The sequence below is a fragment of the Microplitis mediator genome, chromosome 11 (genome assembly GCF_029852145.1).
Source record: "Microplitis mediator isolate UGA2020A chromosome 11, iyMicMedi2.1, whole genome shotgun sequence".
Taxonomy (NCBI): domain Eukaryota; kingdom Metazoa; phylum Arthropoda; class Insecta; order Hymenoptera; family Braconidae; genus Microplitis; species Microplitis mediator.
Window position 1 is genome coordinate 14,368,735 of NC_079979.1, and position 17,803 is coordinate 14,386,537.

The following is a 17,803-nucleotide window of genomic DNA, read 5'->3' on the forward strand; positions in this document are numbered from 1 at the left end:
TTTAGTTTTTTTTTTTTTTTTTTTTTTTTTAATTTTTTTTTTATGTTTTAAAATATAAACTGAAATAAATCAAAAATTTATTTTGGATACGAATTTTTAAAAAGTTAATCAAACAGTCAGTCCAGCTTTTTCGTTTTAATCTGACGGTTTAATTCGATTGATACTCGTAGATTATATTTATTATATACGATTGTTGATATTGATCATATTAAAATTAATGAATAACAAATCAGTACCTTTTGAACAGCTTAAAATTGATCTACCAGCAGGTCACATATTTCTATCGACATTGATTCTTTACTCGAGCGTACAGTCAACCGGAACATCTATTAAATTATTTTTATTTATTTAATATTATGTAACTGTTATTATTTTTATTCTATAATCAGTCTTATATTATTTGTAATAAAGGAAATACGGATTTACTGATCTAGTTTAATTGACAAATTTTATTACATTTCGAGTGACGTTTTGTAAAAATATTTTACATCTTCAGACCCATATCTAAATTGTTAAATACATAAAAAATATAAAATATATATAATTTTTCTAAGTAGATAGTTATTGTCATTTTATTTTGTTAAAGTTAATTAATTACTGCTCAATTATCAGCTAAGTAATTATTGCTTAATAACGATGGATGAAAAAAACTTGTCGTTGTTTTATTAAAATTCTTGAAACAACGTTGACAAAAATCAAAACAACTGCTTCTAAATTAAAACTTCACAATAATAACCTATTAACCAAGAACCTTGTGAATTTCATAATTAAGGGCATTCTAAGACAGTGCCTCCCACTTTTTAAAAGTATTCAATAACTTTCAACTGTCATTAGTGTATCAAAATTTTGGCAATTAATTAACAAATTAAAGCATTAATTTAAAAAAGGACAACGCAGTCGTAATTTCGTTGAGATATAGATTTTAAAAAAAATTATTTACAGTTGATATCAATTTGGAGTGAAACAAAATTTGTTGAATAGATTCTAGGAAAATCGTCGCGTCAATTTTAAAATTCGAATTTTTTAATTTTTTAGGCTAAAATTTATTCAACAAATTTTGTTCAACTCCCAATTGACATCAAGATTTTAATTTAATTTTGATTAATTACTAAAATCTTAATACGGTTATGACAATTGAAAGTCATTGAATATTTTTAAAAAAGTGGGGGCACTGTCTGAGAATGCTCTCAATTGATGTCATTTTTATGATGTAAGTCAATTTTTAAAACCCAAATATTATACATTCATTTGTTTTAATTGTTTATATTTTATAATGTTATATCGTTAATGTATTTAATAATTTACATATGGGCCTGAAGATGTAAAATATTTTTACGAAACGTTACCCGAAATATAATAAAAGATGTCAATTAAATTAGATCAGTAAAGCCGTATTTCCTTCGTTACAAACTATTATTATTATTATTATTATTATTATTATTATTAATATATTGTTTATTGTAATTTACCTGAGCTTGCTTATTAGGTTCGAGACGTAACAAACAACCAACTTGTTGTGCACGCATATGAACAATACCAGCAAGGACAAAGTTATCAGGATTAGGATCAATATTATCAAGCAACTGCATTCCAAAACCTTGTAATTTTGTACGGACTTGTGCTAAATCCATCGGATGTTGGGCTTTGAATATTTTTTGTGAACGCTGTTGATTTGCGCTGTCAACAAAACAATTATTATTTAATTAATTAATTAAAGATTCTTTTTTTTTTATTAAATTAATAAAATAAAATACAATACCCGCCAAGATTTTTCCATCTCGCGAAAAATGATTCTCCATTCATTTCCGTTGGTTCAAAGAATTTATTTATCGTTAATGGTAATTTCATAGTTATTTTTTGTGGCATATTATTGTACGTAAATGATATTACCATACTAGGAGTATCTAAAAAAAATAAATAATACTTTCTAAAGATAAAGTTCTTTTTTTTTCGTTTGTTAAAGAAATATAAAATTACCATTGTAATCATCAATACACTCAGCATTAATCATTTGTTGAATTTGTGCACCAGCTTCAAGCACCGGATCAACAGGTTTTATTTGAACGGCTAATTTTAATTGATTTTCATCAGACCAAGCCAATTGTGGTTGGAAGTTATTAAGCGCAAACTGGGTTTTATTTCCATAAAATAAACCAACACGTCCAAGATTCTGTCGGAATTCTGATTTAACGCCTATTTGTATCAGATCATTTTCAAATAGTACTCCATTGTTTCTACAAACGAATCTATAAAATTATTATAAATTATTATAACAAAAATCAAGAAATCCTGATACTTTTGTTATAAAAAAAAAAAAAAATACATACTTTTTAGGATTATAAGAATTCTGTGCTCCATTAGTAGCCGTAACTTTATTTGGTGCATTATAAATATCACCTAATACATCAAGTAACATTCCAGTATTACTGGTAGGCTGTGAAGAAGGCGGTGTTGATAATCCCAATAAATCAGCAGATGAACTATTAACACTAGCAGCGGCAGCAGCACTACCGATAGTAGAAGCAACAGCAGTACCAGTTGTTTCATGATTGGCACTAGGAGCAGGGCTTTTATTTTCTCTAATTTCATTTTCCGGTACACGTCCAGGTTTCTTTTTTTTAAGAACAGCCAAAATCGAACTTTCACGTTCAGGAAAAGCTGGCATTTCTTCTAGTACAGTTGCCAATACATCAGTAGATGCAATAATACTCAATTGTAGATACTCAGATGCACGCTGTTGTAATTCAGCATCAGCGCTACGTAAATTACTGTGTGTTCTAAATACGTCTTGTATTTGCGTACGTATTTCAGGAAATAAATTAACAAATTTAATGTAAGTTGATAGTAACAGTGCACGCGTCATTGGTGAACATAAATGATATTTGGAATGTAATAACTGGAATTGTACTGCTGGTGATGAACGTGCATCACCAGCAATTAAATTACCAAATTCACCGAGTATATAACCACCAACTTTAACCATATTTTCATGGCAAGCTGGTGCTTGGAGCGCTTCAAATACAGTTTTAGCAGCGTAACCTTGTACATCATCACGATTAATAACTATTTGTATAACACGATACCATACTTCTTCAGAAACATAATCACCAGCTATCCTTATCAAATTTAATATGACATCAACATACCACGTATAGTCAGTGGCATATTTCTCAGCAAGTATAGCAACTTTTAGTACCATTTCTTCACGTATTGAGTAATCAGCTGTTTCAAGATAATTTAACATTTCTTGTACTATTTCTTCAGCATTACTTTTATCACACATTGCGTATAATAAATCAACAGCTTGCTGCCGTACTGATACATCTTTTTCCATTTTCATTGATAGTATAACAACTTCTTGATGTTTTTTAACAGCTTCATGTGAAAATTCCGATGTTGCTAAATGACACATTGATTCAAGAGCAAGATAACGTAAATTTGTCTCACGATTTGATAAAAATTGTCCAAGTTGATTACATGCACGTACTAATAAATTAGGCTCACTGTCATTGTGAATAATTAAACTTATTGCTTCAAATAATACGGCATTTTTAGCATTTGAGTGCTGAACTTTTTTGGATTTTGGTGGCTCTTGTGCTTTATTGAGAATTGTTTCGAGGCATTCATTTAAACGGCCACGAACACCGGGATCTTCAGCTGGCGGAGTATAATTTTGAAGAAGACGCAGCAGTTTAACAGACAGCCATGGCGCTGGGACAAAATAATACGTGTAGTCTTGTAAATCTGTGTAACTTGATGTTACTATTCTACTGAGACGTGATACTGCTAGACTAACGCAGCCTTTGTACTCATCGGGATTGCGTTTTACTAGAGCATCGATAAGTGATGCTGCTGCTGTCACTACACCGAGATGTTGGTCGTTTAGCAGATGGACGATACGTGATGTCCATTCACCACCAGGTACTACATCTGGGGCTGTTCGTAAGAGTCGCAGAAGACAGAGTGCTGCACTCTGCTTTACTACGTCCATTGTATCCCTGAATAAATTTATTTTTTTTTTAATATAAATAATTGAGGAATCGCTACCTTTTAAATAGTTAATCGACAATTATTTAGAGTAGTTTATGTTATTAAATGTGTTGGTAATTAATTTATTATTGTTTTAAATGATCGTTCTTTGCCACACGATATGAAATTTAAAATTTTATTAACATTCTGATATTAAAACTCAAAATTTATTTAAATTATGGTCACGCACGCTTCCGGTATACTTTACTTGTTAACTAAAAAAGCAAGTGATTTCCGTTGGGGTTTTAAAAGTTTGTAAAGACTTTGTTGGCACTACAACTCGTTTATTTTTAAAAAAATTCGTAGTTGTGATAATAAAAGTTTTTACAAGAAAACGTAAAAATAAAAAAAAATGGATTTTTTCATTTAAAAGGTAGCGATTCCCTCGATAAATATTTGAATATGTAAAGATTGTGGAATGAAAGCAACTCGAGATCTAGATATTTTTTTTTTAAAGCTAAGCTTTAAAATTTTACCTAATATCCAGTCGACTAGATCCAAGCAGTGTTAAATGTAAGTGTAAGTGTTAAGTAAATAAATTTTCATATATATATCAGCTGTAACTTACCCAGATACTAATAATTTAGGAATTTCATTTCCAAATGCCTCGGCCATTTCTTTACTGCCGATATTAGCGATACACTGAAGTGCTAAATTAACGTGAATTGGATTACGAGATCCCAAATCATTTTTTATACTTTGTATTATTAATTTTATGAGATCACTGTTTGTATTAACCAGCACTGATATAAATAAATATCCCTGTAAGTAAAATAAAAGTAATAAATTTTTAATAATAATTATTAATAACTTAATAAAATAATATTTTAAAATACATACAATTTGTTTTTCAGAGTATTTATTCGATGATAATAAATTAACAGCTTCCATATGTCCGAAATCAATATCATGACCAAGTAAAAATATAAATAACAATTTACAAACGTATTTTTTCTTTTGGTATCCATCAAGAGTTTTATCTCCTTTAAATTTACTTCTTATATTTGCTAATTCTTTATTTATCCTCTTTATTTCAGCTTCTTTACTTTTACCTAATAATAAATAAGTAATTTATTTAAAATAAATGGCATTCAAATTTTATTATTGTTTTTTTTTTTATTATTTTTGCAACTTTAATTCAATTAATAAAAATAATGAGAATGAATGGAACAGATATCAGACAAATTTAAAATTATAAATAAATAGAGTAAATAATTTATAAAATAAAATTCAAAAAATTAATGAGTGCTTTTTTATAAATATTATTTTTTTAATTATTTACTATATTTATTTATAATTTTAAATTTGCCTGATGTCTGTTACATTCACACTCATTGAAAATAATATTTATCTTCTTTGTAGTAAATATAAATCATAATTGTTATTATTATTATTTATTTTGGACATTAAAATAAATAAAAAAAAAAAGTCTCATTTAATTCATTTAAGCATTTTCTATCAAGTAGATAGTACTGTATCACAGCTCCGCCCCCCAAAAGACCAACACTCTTACTTGCATCATACAATTTTAAAAAATCATCTCTACTCGTATACAACTAATTCTCTTACTATACACTGTACTCAATACTAAATTGCAATATCCTATTAATAATATATATTATATGTTACGAAATCCATATAAATAATTCATATGATTTAAGCTTAAATTTTATCACAATTTTCTGCTATAAAACGATTTATTTTTAATGAGTGAGAATGTAGCAGGCATCAGACAAAATTAAAATTATTAATAAATAGAGTAAATAATTGATAAAATAAAATTTTTTAAAAATGCGCATTTAAAAAATTAAAAAATTGATAAGTGCATTTATAATTTTAAATTTGTCTGTCTGCTATATTTATACTCATTATTTTTACTATTTAAATAAATTAATTTAATAAATCACAATCTCATTCAATTATTAATTAAAACTTTGTCTAAATTTTTTTTTTATCTAATTCGTTAATTGACAATAAAAAAAATTTTTTTTTACTATTGTAGATTTCAATTGAAATAAAAATATAATAATTTAATTTTATGTTATTATTTAACTTATTATACATTTTCATAATTATAAATTTACTATCAACAAATCTTTCATAAGTATAATTATTAAATTACACTACAATTAGCTATTATTGTTTTATCTTTCATCAAAGTTCCTCAACTAACTCAGTATCCGACAAATTTGCTCCAATTTTAAGAATAATAATTTTTTTTTATTATTTTTGGAGCAAATTAAAATTACAACTCAATTATATAATTTTAACATCGACATAATCGTAAAGATAATAAGATAATTAAATAAATAAATAAAAGAAAAAATTAAACTTACAATTTCTAATATCTGAAATGAATACAGCGAGTCCACGCATGCCATCCCCACGTACGGCCGGCATCTTGCTATCTTCAGCTTAGAACCACCTGATGATAAAAAACCGTAAAAAAAATAATCATAAACTAATCATACATTTAAATAAATTATAACACTAGTTCTATAAATAGACCGATCTAAATAAATAGTTTAATAAGAAGAGAAGAGAAGAGAAGAAAAAATAAATGAAATAAAATCAATATCAGGTCCCTCATTATCCACTTGTCGAGCAATTGTATTTTTATAATAATCCAAATATATATGAGTATATATATACACATACCTATATATATGAGATCAAAATTTAGTAATCAATATCATTAGGTAGTAGCTAACGATAATTGCCGAGCATGAAAAATTCTTAACATACTTTCAGTAAATAAAAATGATTATTTTTTTTTTAAAATAAAGTAAATTGTGTCTGTAAATTTATAGTATTTGTATTTAGTTTTTATTCTAATATATTGCCGGTTTAGTAAATAATTTATTGCGACCCAATTTTGACAGACGAGAATTAAAATTTTGACAGCAGGTCGTGCTCTCGCGCGCGCATCATCCAAAAGTCAAAGATCGAGCGACTGGTGCTTCAAGTATGAACGAGACAACCCAAGAACCAACTTGGAATTTTCTGTTCTGTCTTAAATTACTTAAATATAAACTACAATTGCAGATAATTCTGTTAATTGTCTTGTCTTGTACTTTAAACAATCGAAATATCGTTACTTATTTTATAATTATACTTGTCATTAATATTTTTTTTAATCCATTTAAATTTACAGATTTAAATGGATAAAAAAAAAAACGGACGTTAGAGAGTGGAATAAAAATGTACCATGCGAGGAATTTGCCGAAACCCTCCCTGTTTACTTTCTATAAATTTTTTTAATAAATAAGACCAAGTATTTAGATTTTTTGAGTGGTTATAAATACTGTTAACATACCGATTTGGGAGAAGAACAATTACGCGAACTGCTTAACTGGTTAACACCCAAAAAAAAATTAAATAATTAAATGTATGTCGTTGCCACGAATTTAGTGGCTGTCGCCATTTGCAACCGTTGACTAGTATGACGGTACGAGCTTTGGAGCTTCGTTAATGTACGAGTTTCATCGGTTGCGCAGATTCAACGCCCGCGCGTGCGTCATTTTTAATGCGCATGCTTTGAAATTTTTACCGCCAACATTTAAATTTTATAATCTTAGAAATATTTCATGTAATAATAAATGATCCTAAAGTTAGCAGACAATTAATCATTTTCGAATTTTTCTTACAACAAATCAATTGCAAAAAAAAAAAAAAACTAAAAATATGCGAATATAGACAATTAAGAAAACAATAGGTGCAATTTTGTGAAATATATATTTTTTTTAATTTATCGTTTTTAAAAAACTCAAAAATTATTAGGTGTCGGATAATTTCAAATGAGTGTGAATGTAACAGACATCAGACAATTTATAAATTTGAAATAAACAAATAAATTAATTAAAATAATGAAATTGAAAAAAATGCGCGGACGGATATTGCATTTTGTAATTTTTACTCTATTTACATTTTATTCATTTGTTCTAAAATTTAAAAAATTGACAATTGTCTGTTATATTCACACTCATTAATTTCAGGATCATAATAATAAATTTTTGGTAATTAATGATAAAAATAAAATTAAATTCGAATAAAGATATTTTTTGAATTTTATTAATAAATTATAATTTAATGTATAATATAAATTAGTTAAATTAAAATAAACATTCTAAGTATTTCATTATTTAATAGTTGATTGAATTTTTTGTAATAAAAGTTCCATACGATCTTTCATAACAGGTTGACCTTTTTTAGTTTTTTTGCATAATTTTTTATAAGTTTCAGCTCTTTTTTCTTTATACTTTTTTAGTGCTTTCTCTTTTTCCAATTGTTTTCGTTGAATTTCTTCTTTCTTTTTTAATTTTTCACTCAACACTTTTTGTTTCAACTCTTGATTTTTATTAAACTTTCTAGAAAATAAAAAAAAACACAATTGATATTTGTTGACAAGTAAAAGTTTATTGTTAAATCAATAGTTAGTAAAATTACTTACTGATTTCCACGTGTTTTGGCAGCGAATGAAGTCTTGAATTTTTTAGACACGTCTGTGTCGTTCTTTAATTCGCGTAAAAATTTTTGTTTTCTCTCCGACTCCCATTTATTAACTGGAATAAATTAACGACAGTAAATTTATAAATATCATATTCTACATAATTAAAATTTATTAAAATAAACAAATAAATGTAGAAAACATAACCACAACTTACTTTTGTGCTGATTACTGTATTTAGTTTCTCTATATTTTTTCTTATCAAATATTTTAGTTTTATTCAATTTATCCGGAGAATGTTTAACATTTTTGTTGCCTTCTTGATTATTTGCACGACCCATTTTTTGAAATATAAATAATAATAAAAATTATGACCGGATCAACATGATGTCGTAAAAAAAACATTATATTTAAAGAACTCGCGTATTTTGTTCGTATATATTTTTGAGCTGGTAAATTAACTAGTTAAGTAACCGACTGATGGTTATTTTTAAAAATGTAAACTTTTCAGAAAACACGTCAACCACAATGACAAAAATTGGCGGTTTAATTTAAAATAGTATATTGTGTGATCAGGTATAAAATAAACGATTCCAGATAAGAGTGAGGTTGACTGGCATTACACGAAAACTAAAATCATGTTCAGTTTCATGCTACATACTACATTTTTTATAATTACCGGTATTGAGACTTCCCAAGTAGCACAGAGACCACTTTAAGATGTCATAAAGATGTCTTTTAAAAGGACAAGACAAATATTTTTTATGTCTTAAAGCCAAGTTTTTTTATAAAAATAAGACATACAGATGTTGGTCCTAGGAGTCATAGGAAATTTTTCTTCTTTTTTTCCGTCCTGTAATTTAATTTTTGCCGTCACTTGTGTCAAGTCTTTTAAGCAGATATTTTTTCGGTGATGTAAATTTTTAATCGCTTTGTCAATGTTTTGGTGACTTATCGATAGATCAAAAAACAGCCTCAAAACTTCTATCTTATAGATGTCACAAAGCCAAGTATCCTTGATTCAGAAATCTAATTTGAAATAATTCAATTCATGCTAAAGTGTATATCTATTAGACTGATTAAAAAAATCGACTAATTTTTTTTTTCTTCATTATATCGAAAATATTGTTGGAAATGACGAAAAAAAATTACTGTGAAAGTTTGAGCTTTTAATATTAATATTAACAACTGCCGCATCGCAATTTTCTATTTCCCGTTTAAATAACATGGGAAAATTTATTTTTTGAGCTTTGGAATTTTGTAGCTCTCGGTGGGACCAATACTTTTAAATGTTCAAGACATATTCTTATGGGAAATTTGACGCTCTATAAAAAAGGTGTCTTATAATTTTTCGATATTTTTATTTCTTCAAAAGTTATTCAAAGTTAAAGTTAGATTGACGATAAATTTTTACATTTTTTTAATTTTTTGACGCAACCATCAACTTTATCGGAAAATTTTATAGGACATTTTTTGTAGAGCATTTTATTTCCTACAACTTTTCTCAAAAAAAATTATCGACATTTCTCATAAGTCGTATGTTATTTGCAATTAACTGAAAATTTTCTTAAATAACCTAAATTTTTTTGCTTAAAATTAATTATATTAAATTTTCAGTTAATTGCGAATAACTTACGACTTGTGAGAAATATCAAAAATTTTCTTTGAAATAAGTTGTAGGAAGTAAAAGGCTCTACAAAAAATGTCCTGTAAAATTTTCCGATAAAGTTGATGGTTGCGTCAAAAAATTAAAAAAATGTAGAAATTTATCGTCAATCTACATTTAACTTCGAATTACTTTCGAAGAAATTAAAATATCGAAAAATTATAAGAGACCTTTTTTGTAGAGCGTCAAATTTCCCATAAGAATATGTCTTGAACATTCAAAAGTATTTGTCCCACCGTGAGCTACAAAATTCCAAAGCTTAAAAAATAAATGTTTCCATGTTATTTAAATGGGAAATAGAAAATTGCGACGCGGCAGTTGTTAATATTAATATTAAGAGCTCAAACTTTCACAGTATTTTTTTTTCGTCATTTCCAACAATATTTTCGATATAATGGAGAAAAAAAAAAATTAGTCGATTTTTTTGAATCAGTCTAATATCTATATATAGTCAATTTTGCCAACTTTGAATTGTTTTGGATCGTGTTTGAATTATTTCAAATTAGATTTCTGAATCAAGAATGCAGTAGCTACAAGACTTGTCCTGTTGCAGCGACAAACTCATGCTACAGGACCTATTCCTGTTGAAGCAACATTTCTTTTTTTTTTCCGTAAAAATAAGTAAAATAGATTTTAAAAAATTTTTCGTTATCTTAGCTTGAGCACGATAGCGTGTTAATACGTCACGTAAAGTTAGCGTTATAAATGCACTACAAAAATAATTACTTTAATTATACATAATTTTAAACTGATAAAGTATCAAGTTGAACGAGTTGTCTATTGACCATCAGAGAAGTTTAGTATTTCTTATAACTTTAAAATTTTTTAATTTTTAGTTACTTCAATATTTTATTTTATATAAAATGTGGTCCATTATTTTTGTTTTAATCTATACTGGAATATTAGGCACTTTGGTAAGTGCGCAAATAATTAATAAAAAAAATTGATATTAGGATTTACTATAACAGTTTAATAATTATTAATTTAGGGAGTTCCGGAGGATGATAGCGACGAAAATACTGGAGTTGGTATTTCGGAGGATCTAGATTCACCCTGTGGTATTGGAAAAATTATTTATGGTGGTATTGGATTTACGAATGCACGACAAGGACCATTGTTTAATGATGCTTATTTACCATCATGTAGTTGTTATCAAGATTTATTCGAGAAGCAAAAAAGTTATATTTATGACGATTTGAATATACATCGTGCTAAAAGTGGACCTGGTGGATATGGAGAATTTGAGGGATATGGAGATGGCGATATTACAGTATTTGTTTTTATATAAAAATATAAACTAATAAATATTTTACTACATTAATATTATTACTATCAATACCAATTATGTAATATATTTAAGTTAAAAAATTATTCATTAGATGCCTGGAGTAAATTGCGTTGATAAAAGCAGAGGCTCAGTGAATGAAACAGAAAAACCTAAAATTGTTTACAAGATAAATTTAAACAGAACTGTTATGACCATAAAAGAAAATGAATATTTCAAAGCCGAACCAGATAATGATAACAAAAATTCACATGATTATATTGAATTTACTAAAACCGTTGATGATGAAAGTTCACTTAAAATAGTGAGTATGGAAAGCATTGAAGCGGTACAAAAAATCTGGAAAACGGTTGACCCTGTGGGTCAGCTCCGAAACTTCCCGCTGTTTTTAAGCTTCTTGAGCCCGTAAAAAGTTACATCCTTCTTTGATCTACAAAAAATCAAAATTAATTGGAAAAAATGTTATTTTAAAAATTTTTTTTCGCCAATATTTTTTGAACTAATCAATCGACTATGATGTACAATGCGATATCTGAAGCAGTTTTTAAATTTCTAATGTTTGCAAATTTTTAGAATTAATAAGTTCAACAATTTTGATGGTATTCGAAAAAATAACTTTTTTGAAATTTTTTCTTTGACAACCTCTCTTGAACAAATGATCCGATTCCGTTGTTTAAGACAGCATTCAATTCGTATTTTAGAGTTTTAGAGCTGATTAAATTTTAAAATCAATGCACAGATCATGACAAAAATTATCCGAAAAAAACATTTTTAAAAAAATTTTATTATTGGAATAACCGGAAATATACTATAATGATCAAGCTTTATTTTTCACAGAATTTAGGAATTGATAATCTGCTTTGAATGCTGCATTAAAGTTCAAAATCGGTTAATCCGTTCAAAAGATAGAATATTTACATACATACGTACACGGAAAGAAAATTATGGGAAGTTTTCCTATGCGTTATGGGAATGGTTCCCATAATGGTATGGGAATAGTACCTATACTACTATAGGAATGGTTCCCATATATTATGGGAACCATCCCCATAATAGTATGAGAATAGTTCCCATACCATTATGGGAATGGTTCCCATAATGATATAGGAATGGTTCCCATACCATTATGGGAATGGTTCCCATAATATTATAGGAATAGTTCCTATACCAATATAGGAACCATTCCCATAATAGTATGGGAATGATTCCCATACCATTATGGGAATGGTTCCTATATTGGTATAGGAACTATTCCTATAATATTATGGGAACTATTCCCATAATGTTATGGGAACCATCCCTATAATATCATAAAATTCTTTTTTTGCACAATAGTGTAGAAATTTCCCAAAATTTGAATTTTCTTGAATGTTTTGTGCTGACAAAAAATTCTTGTTAAAAATTTTAATGTTTTTTGGCCGAATACGATTTTTTTTTTCAATTTTTGAATTTTTGTTTTTATGTTTAATAATATTTCTGTGTATTATAGAAGTGATTACCACACTTCTTTAAATTAATTTTTTCATGATAATATGGGAACCATTCCCATAATATTATAGGAATGGTTCCTATAATAGTATGGGAACTATTCCCATAATATTATGGGAATGATTCCCATAATGGTATAGGAACCATTCCAATTGCATTATGGGAATCATTCCCATAATATTATGGGAATAGTTCCCATACTATTATAGGAACCATTCCCATAATATAATGGGAATGGTTCCTATAATATTATAGAAAGTATTCCTATAAATTATAGGAACCATTCCTATAATTATAGGAACCATTCCTATAGTGTTATGGGTATCATTCCCATAATTATAGGAACTATTCCTATAATTATGGGAAACATTCCTATAATTATAGGAACCGCTCCCATAATTTATGGTCGTAATTCCTATGTTGGTATAGGAAAAAATTTCACAAAATTATGGGAACCGCTGCTATAATTTTCTTTCCGTGTACGTACGTACACTCGAAAATAATTTGAAAATTAGGTAGAATTGCTTCCTAGGACCTCAAAAATTTGTTGTCAAAGTTCAAAAGTCGGTTTTTAAAAATCGGACCGAAATCAATAACGTCCTTTTTTTTTTTTTTAATTTTCTTAGCGGGAAAGTAAAAAATTATTCTTACCAATATCGCGTCACTAATTTCAAAATGACTTATATTTTTCTACGCCCTTTTGGTTTTAGTCACTAAGTTTAAAACCAAAAGGGCGAATCATTTTTTTTTTAATTGCTAATGATATTGTAGGGTTATTATAAAGCTGAAAATTTGAAAAAAAATTTTTAGCTGTAAAGTAAGTCTACAAAACAATTGGCAGTGTAAAAACAATTATATGCTTTTTTGGCTTTAGAGAGTTTCCTAAAGCCAAAAGGGCGTAGAACAATATAAGTCATTTTGGAATTAGTAACGCGATAAATCTTTTATTTAACAGGCTAAAGTATCATTAAAAAATGGTAAAAATGATATTTACGATTCTACGGATAATACTGCTGATGGGAATATGAAAGATATTTGTGAGTCACATACAAAGAGATCGATTGCAGATAATTTATTAAAAATATTGAAATCTGCTATTTTAGATGACTCGAGTTGCCCTATAAATGGAGTAATTTAATTATCTTATTATCTTATTTGTTTATTATTTGTGATTTCTGCAATATATGATTTAAATTATTTTTTTGTTGAAGGGTTCGAGATTTTCGACGCCAAAAAATATTAATCCGTATCTGCTGACGTTTAATAAAAAAATGCCTTGTGGTCATTACCTATTATATTATCAATTAGATACACCAGACACTACAGGAGCTTTGATCCTTTATTTTGTATTTGAAATTTCAAAAGAAGACGATTGTACTGCGGACTAAATTATTTAAAATAATTAAATCTGAATAGTTGATTAAAAGTTAACGAAAAAAATTATTTGAAAATATTATTTTATTTATTATGTTTAATTTAAAATAAAATCAACATCAATTATTTTTATTTATTAAATAAAAAATATCGATATTAATTATAAATGAAACTTTTTAATGTCTGCGGATAAAATTTCGCAGACATACTAACAATAAAAAATAGTTGAAAAAAGTACAAAAGTCGAAAAATATTAATCGAATTAAATAATTGGTTTATTAAAAATATTAATTATTATAATTATTAATAATTGACAAATTAATTTTCCATTGAATCAAAAAAAAATCAACACTTCCAGCACTGGACATATTAGTTATAAATTTTGTATATTTAAATCCACTAAATAATATCATGTTTCCGTTGAGTTTAAGAAATAATCGCTAATAGTGAAGAAAACTTTGTTCTACACTATAAAAATGTACGGAGTGAACGTGGATCAAATCCGGAGTAAATGTGAAGCAGATGACTGTTTATTTATTTAATTCCCTTGGAGTGAAATTTACTCCAAAGTTTATTTTAATATTGAAACTCCAGTTTGGAGTGAAATTAACTCCTAAAAGGAAATTATTTTAATATTAAAATTCTAAAGCAGAGTGAATGTGGATTTAAATAAAATCCAGATCACAACAAAATCACTCCGCTGAAAAACAAACTCTAAATTTACTCCGTATGCGGAGTGAATTTTTATAAAACTCTGGAATAGAGTGTCCGTTATTTCCCAAATTAGATTTTTTTACTTGGCCATGATGTGAATCATTTATTTGTGATCCAAAAATAATAAAAAAAGGTAAAAAAAAATATTCTAATGCCGTTTAACCCTGCCTAAGTAATGATACTTTCCTATTTTAGTACAATGAGAAAAGTATTATTACTTGCTTAAAAATAAATGTACAGCAATGACAAATACTAATTATAGTAGGAAGTTTATCGCTCTTCAGAAAAGGTCTCTTATGTTTTTTTCGTGAATCCAACCATTTGAAAGATATTGAAGGTCAAAGTTTGATTTGTTTAAAAAAATTGGCGTTTTTGTTTGAAATTATATTACTCTCTAACACATAGACATAGAATTAAGCGCTATAAACTTTCTTATAGGAAATTTATCGCTCTTAAAAAAAGGTTTCTTACACTTTTTTCGTAAATCCAACCGTTTAAGTGATATCGAAGCTCAAAGTTGATAGATTTAAAAAATAATGTTATTCGATTAAAATTCTATAACTCTTCAGCAAACACACATGCTCCTGACACATTACTCCGAAATGACTTCACTGAAAAAAAAATTCCCTATGTACTCTGTACGCGGAGTGACTTTGTTTTAACTCCAAAACTCTGAAACTTCGAATGACGGAGTGAATTCAGATTGAAATAGAATCCGTATTTACGCCCGATTTTCGACAGTGTTTGTAAACGGAATCAAACTGCATATTCATAAAAAAAAAATTGGTCATATTTAATTTGTAGGTAAAAAAAAGAAACAAAAAATGAAATTTACCGTATCTAATTTACCATCTAAGGAGTTTTGTAAGAGTTTTTGTGACGCCAGTTCTATATCGATTTGTTGTCTTCCCTGAACAATGACGTCATGATACATACAAGTTCTCCCACGCAAGAGAAATAAGTCAATACACACAAAAAACGTAAAAATAAAATATTAAAAACATTAATAACATTACGAGGATGTAACTTAAGAAATATAGATCGGGTCTTTTGCTTATACAAACATATACATACATATATATTATAAATTGAATCGATCGTGAATCTTTCACTGGCATTGACACACTTTTGTTGCAAAGTACATGACAACTTTACCTTTTTAAGTCCATCAACTCAAGTTGATTTTGTTTAATGAATTACCAATTGATTCCCAAACATACCTTTATGTATATATATATATATATATATATATATATATATATATATATATATATATATAAATTAGTCAATGCATCATCGTTAATCATTATAAATAATTAATTTATTTTATTGCATCATATTTATTGTAATTACATTCTAATATTGTTAATTTTATACATGTGTATAATTCTGTCTTATTAATGTTTCTTTAATTAAATTAATAGTTTTCTGTGAATCAAACACTAATTAGTTACCGAGAAACTAATTTATTAAATTGAGAAGTTTAAAATTATCAGTGGTACGTCAATTCATTGAAATTATTTGGGCAGACGAAAAATAAAAGTTATAGAAGTGATTTAAAATAGCATGACACCTCATATCTGTATTACATAGTAACACAAATTGCGGAGGAGCCTTAGCTTGTATTGGGTTTGTATACGAACTAGTACAGATGTATAAGTATATTATGATGCAAAATAGAGGCGCATCACAGCTTCTCACTGATGTGAGTTAATATGCTTGTATCGTCACGTGTTTATTCCGAGATACATTACACATATAAAGAATCAGCATATGCCAACGCTTATTTTCTCGATCTTTCTCGAAAATAATTATTATTAATATTCTGATTGTTTTCATATTTTATAAATAAATATATACATTTATATATAGATGAAAAATAAATAAATAAAAATTATAGTGACCTCGGCATTGAAGACGCCTACTTGAAATATGTAACAGATAAAATCATACTTTTATTTCAGGTGGGCACGATGCCTGTAGTTGATGATTAATTTTTTTTCTCTTTATAAGAGTCGAGTTTGAGTAAAATGGGTTTTAATTTACGTTTAAGTTAAAGTAGACGACCGGCTTATAACGATATTATGGCCTTGTATTATTATTTAGCAGTCGTGCGCTAATGACATTCTTACTCCCGAGAGTTGATGATTATGTATTTTGTATCTTATTTTTAAAAGTATTTATTTATTTCATATGGTTTAGTCAAAATTTATTGCAATGGAAAAAAAAAAATTTTTAATACAAAATTTCGAAAGAATAAAATTGCTCCAAAATCTTTGTTTTAAAAATAGAATAACGTTAAGTGCGATGAATCATGTGTAGAATGTTTGTAAGTATCAAATTAGGAAAATTATTTTTAATTGTATAAATAAGTATTATCTCATGTATGTAATTTATAAAAATGGAATTCGTTTTCTATTTGAATTCCATCGGATTAGTCATCATTACAAAATCGTATGTAGAGCGTGGCATTGATTATATATATACAAGTATATATAATAACATAGAAAAATACAAAAATTCCTTAAATGTTTATCTAAATTTCCCATACACTAAAAGTACATGAGTATAAAGTTTAAGTGGACGTTTAAGATAAAAAATTTTAATAATTTAATGAAAAAGTTTATGAGATCGGAATTAAAATAATTAACTTTTGTATCGTTAAAGAATTAAACTCCCATTGAAAGAATGCTCTTGATACAGACAAAAAAAATCCAAGTAAAGTTTTATACATCCCATGTCTACCGAATGAAACCGAGTCACGACGAATCACACCGAACACCCACGTACCCACGTATGA

The 17,803-nt window shown here is 27.3% G+C and overlaps 3 protein-coding genes across 5 annotated transcripts; 1 reads left to right on the forward strand and 2 right to left on the reverse strand.

Annotated features, from left to right (window-relative positions):
- LOC130678020 (AP-2 complex subunit alpha) lies at positions 1-7,491 on the reverse strand. 3 transcript variants are annotated; one of them, XM_057484993.1, is made up of 9 exons: positions 7,346-7,491; positions 6,366-6,454; positions 4,870-5,081; positions 4,598-4,791; positions 2,328-3,998; positions 1,978-2,234; positions 1,760-1,904; positions 1,470-1,677; positions 1-326 (listed from the first exon to the last, which is right to left on the reverse strand). In XM_057484993.1, the coding sequence occupies exons 2-9, from the start codon at positions 6,427-6,429 to the stop codon at positions 249-251; spliced, it is 2,829 nt and encodes a 942-aa protein (XP_057340976.1). In that variant the 5' UTR covers positions 6,430-6,454; positions 7,346-7,491; the 3' UTR covers positions 1-248. The 3 variants fall into 3 exon arrangements, with proteins under 3 accessions (XP_057340976.1, XP_057340974.1, XP_057340975.1); XM_057484991.1 differs by having other exon boundaries at positions 1,978-2,246; XM_057484992.1 differs by lacking the exon at positions 7,346-7,491 and adding an exon at positions 6,688-6,814 and having other exon boundaries at positions 1,978-2,246.
- A 589-nt stretch (positions 7,492-8,080) lies between these two features.
- LOC130678038 (thyroid transcription factor 1-associated protein 26 homolog) lies at positions 8,081-8,889 on the reverse strand. Its single transcript, XM_057485026.1, has 3 exons — positions 8,694-8,889; positions 8,480-8,591; positions 8,081-8,396 (listed from the first exon to the last, which is right to left on the reverse strand). The coding sequence occupies exons 1-3, from the start codon at positions 8,815-8,817 to the stop codon at positions 8,168-8,170; spliced, it is 465 nt and encodes a 154-aa protein (XP_057341009.1). The 5' UTR covers positions 8,818-8,889; the 3' UTR covers positions 8,081-8,167.
- Positions 8,890-10,897: 2,008 nt separating this feature from the next.
- LOC130678033 (uncharacterized) lies at positions 10,898-14,413 on the forward strand. The gene is made up of 5 exons (XM_057485016.1): positions 10,898-11,056; positions 11,131-11,412; positions 11,522-11,731; positions 13,871-14,044; positions 14,127-14,413. The coding sequence occupies exons 1-5, from the start codon at positions 11,006-11,008 to the stop codon at positions 14,301-14,303; spliced, it is 894 nt and encodes a 297-aa protein (XP_057340999.1). The 5' UTR covers positions 10,898-11,005; the 3' UTR covers positions 14,304-14,413.
- The last annotated feature ends 3,390 nt before the right edge of the window (positions 14,414-17,803 follow it).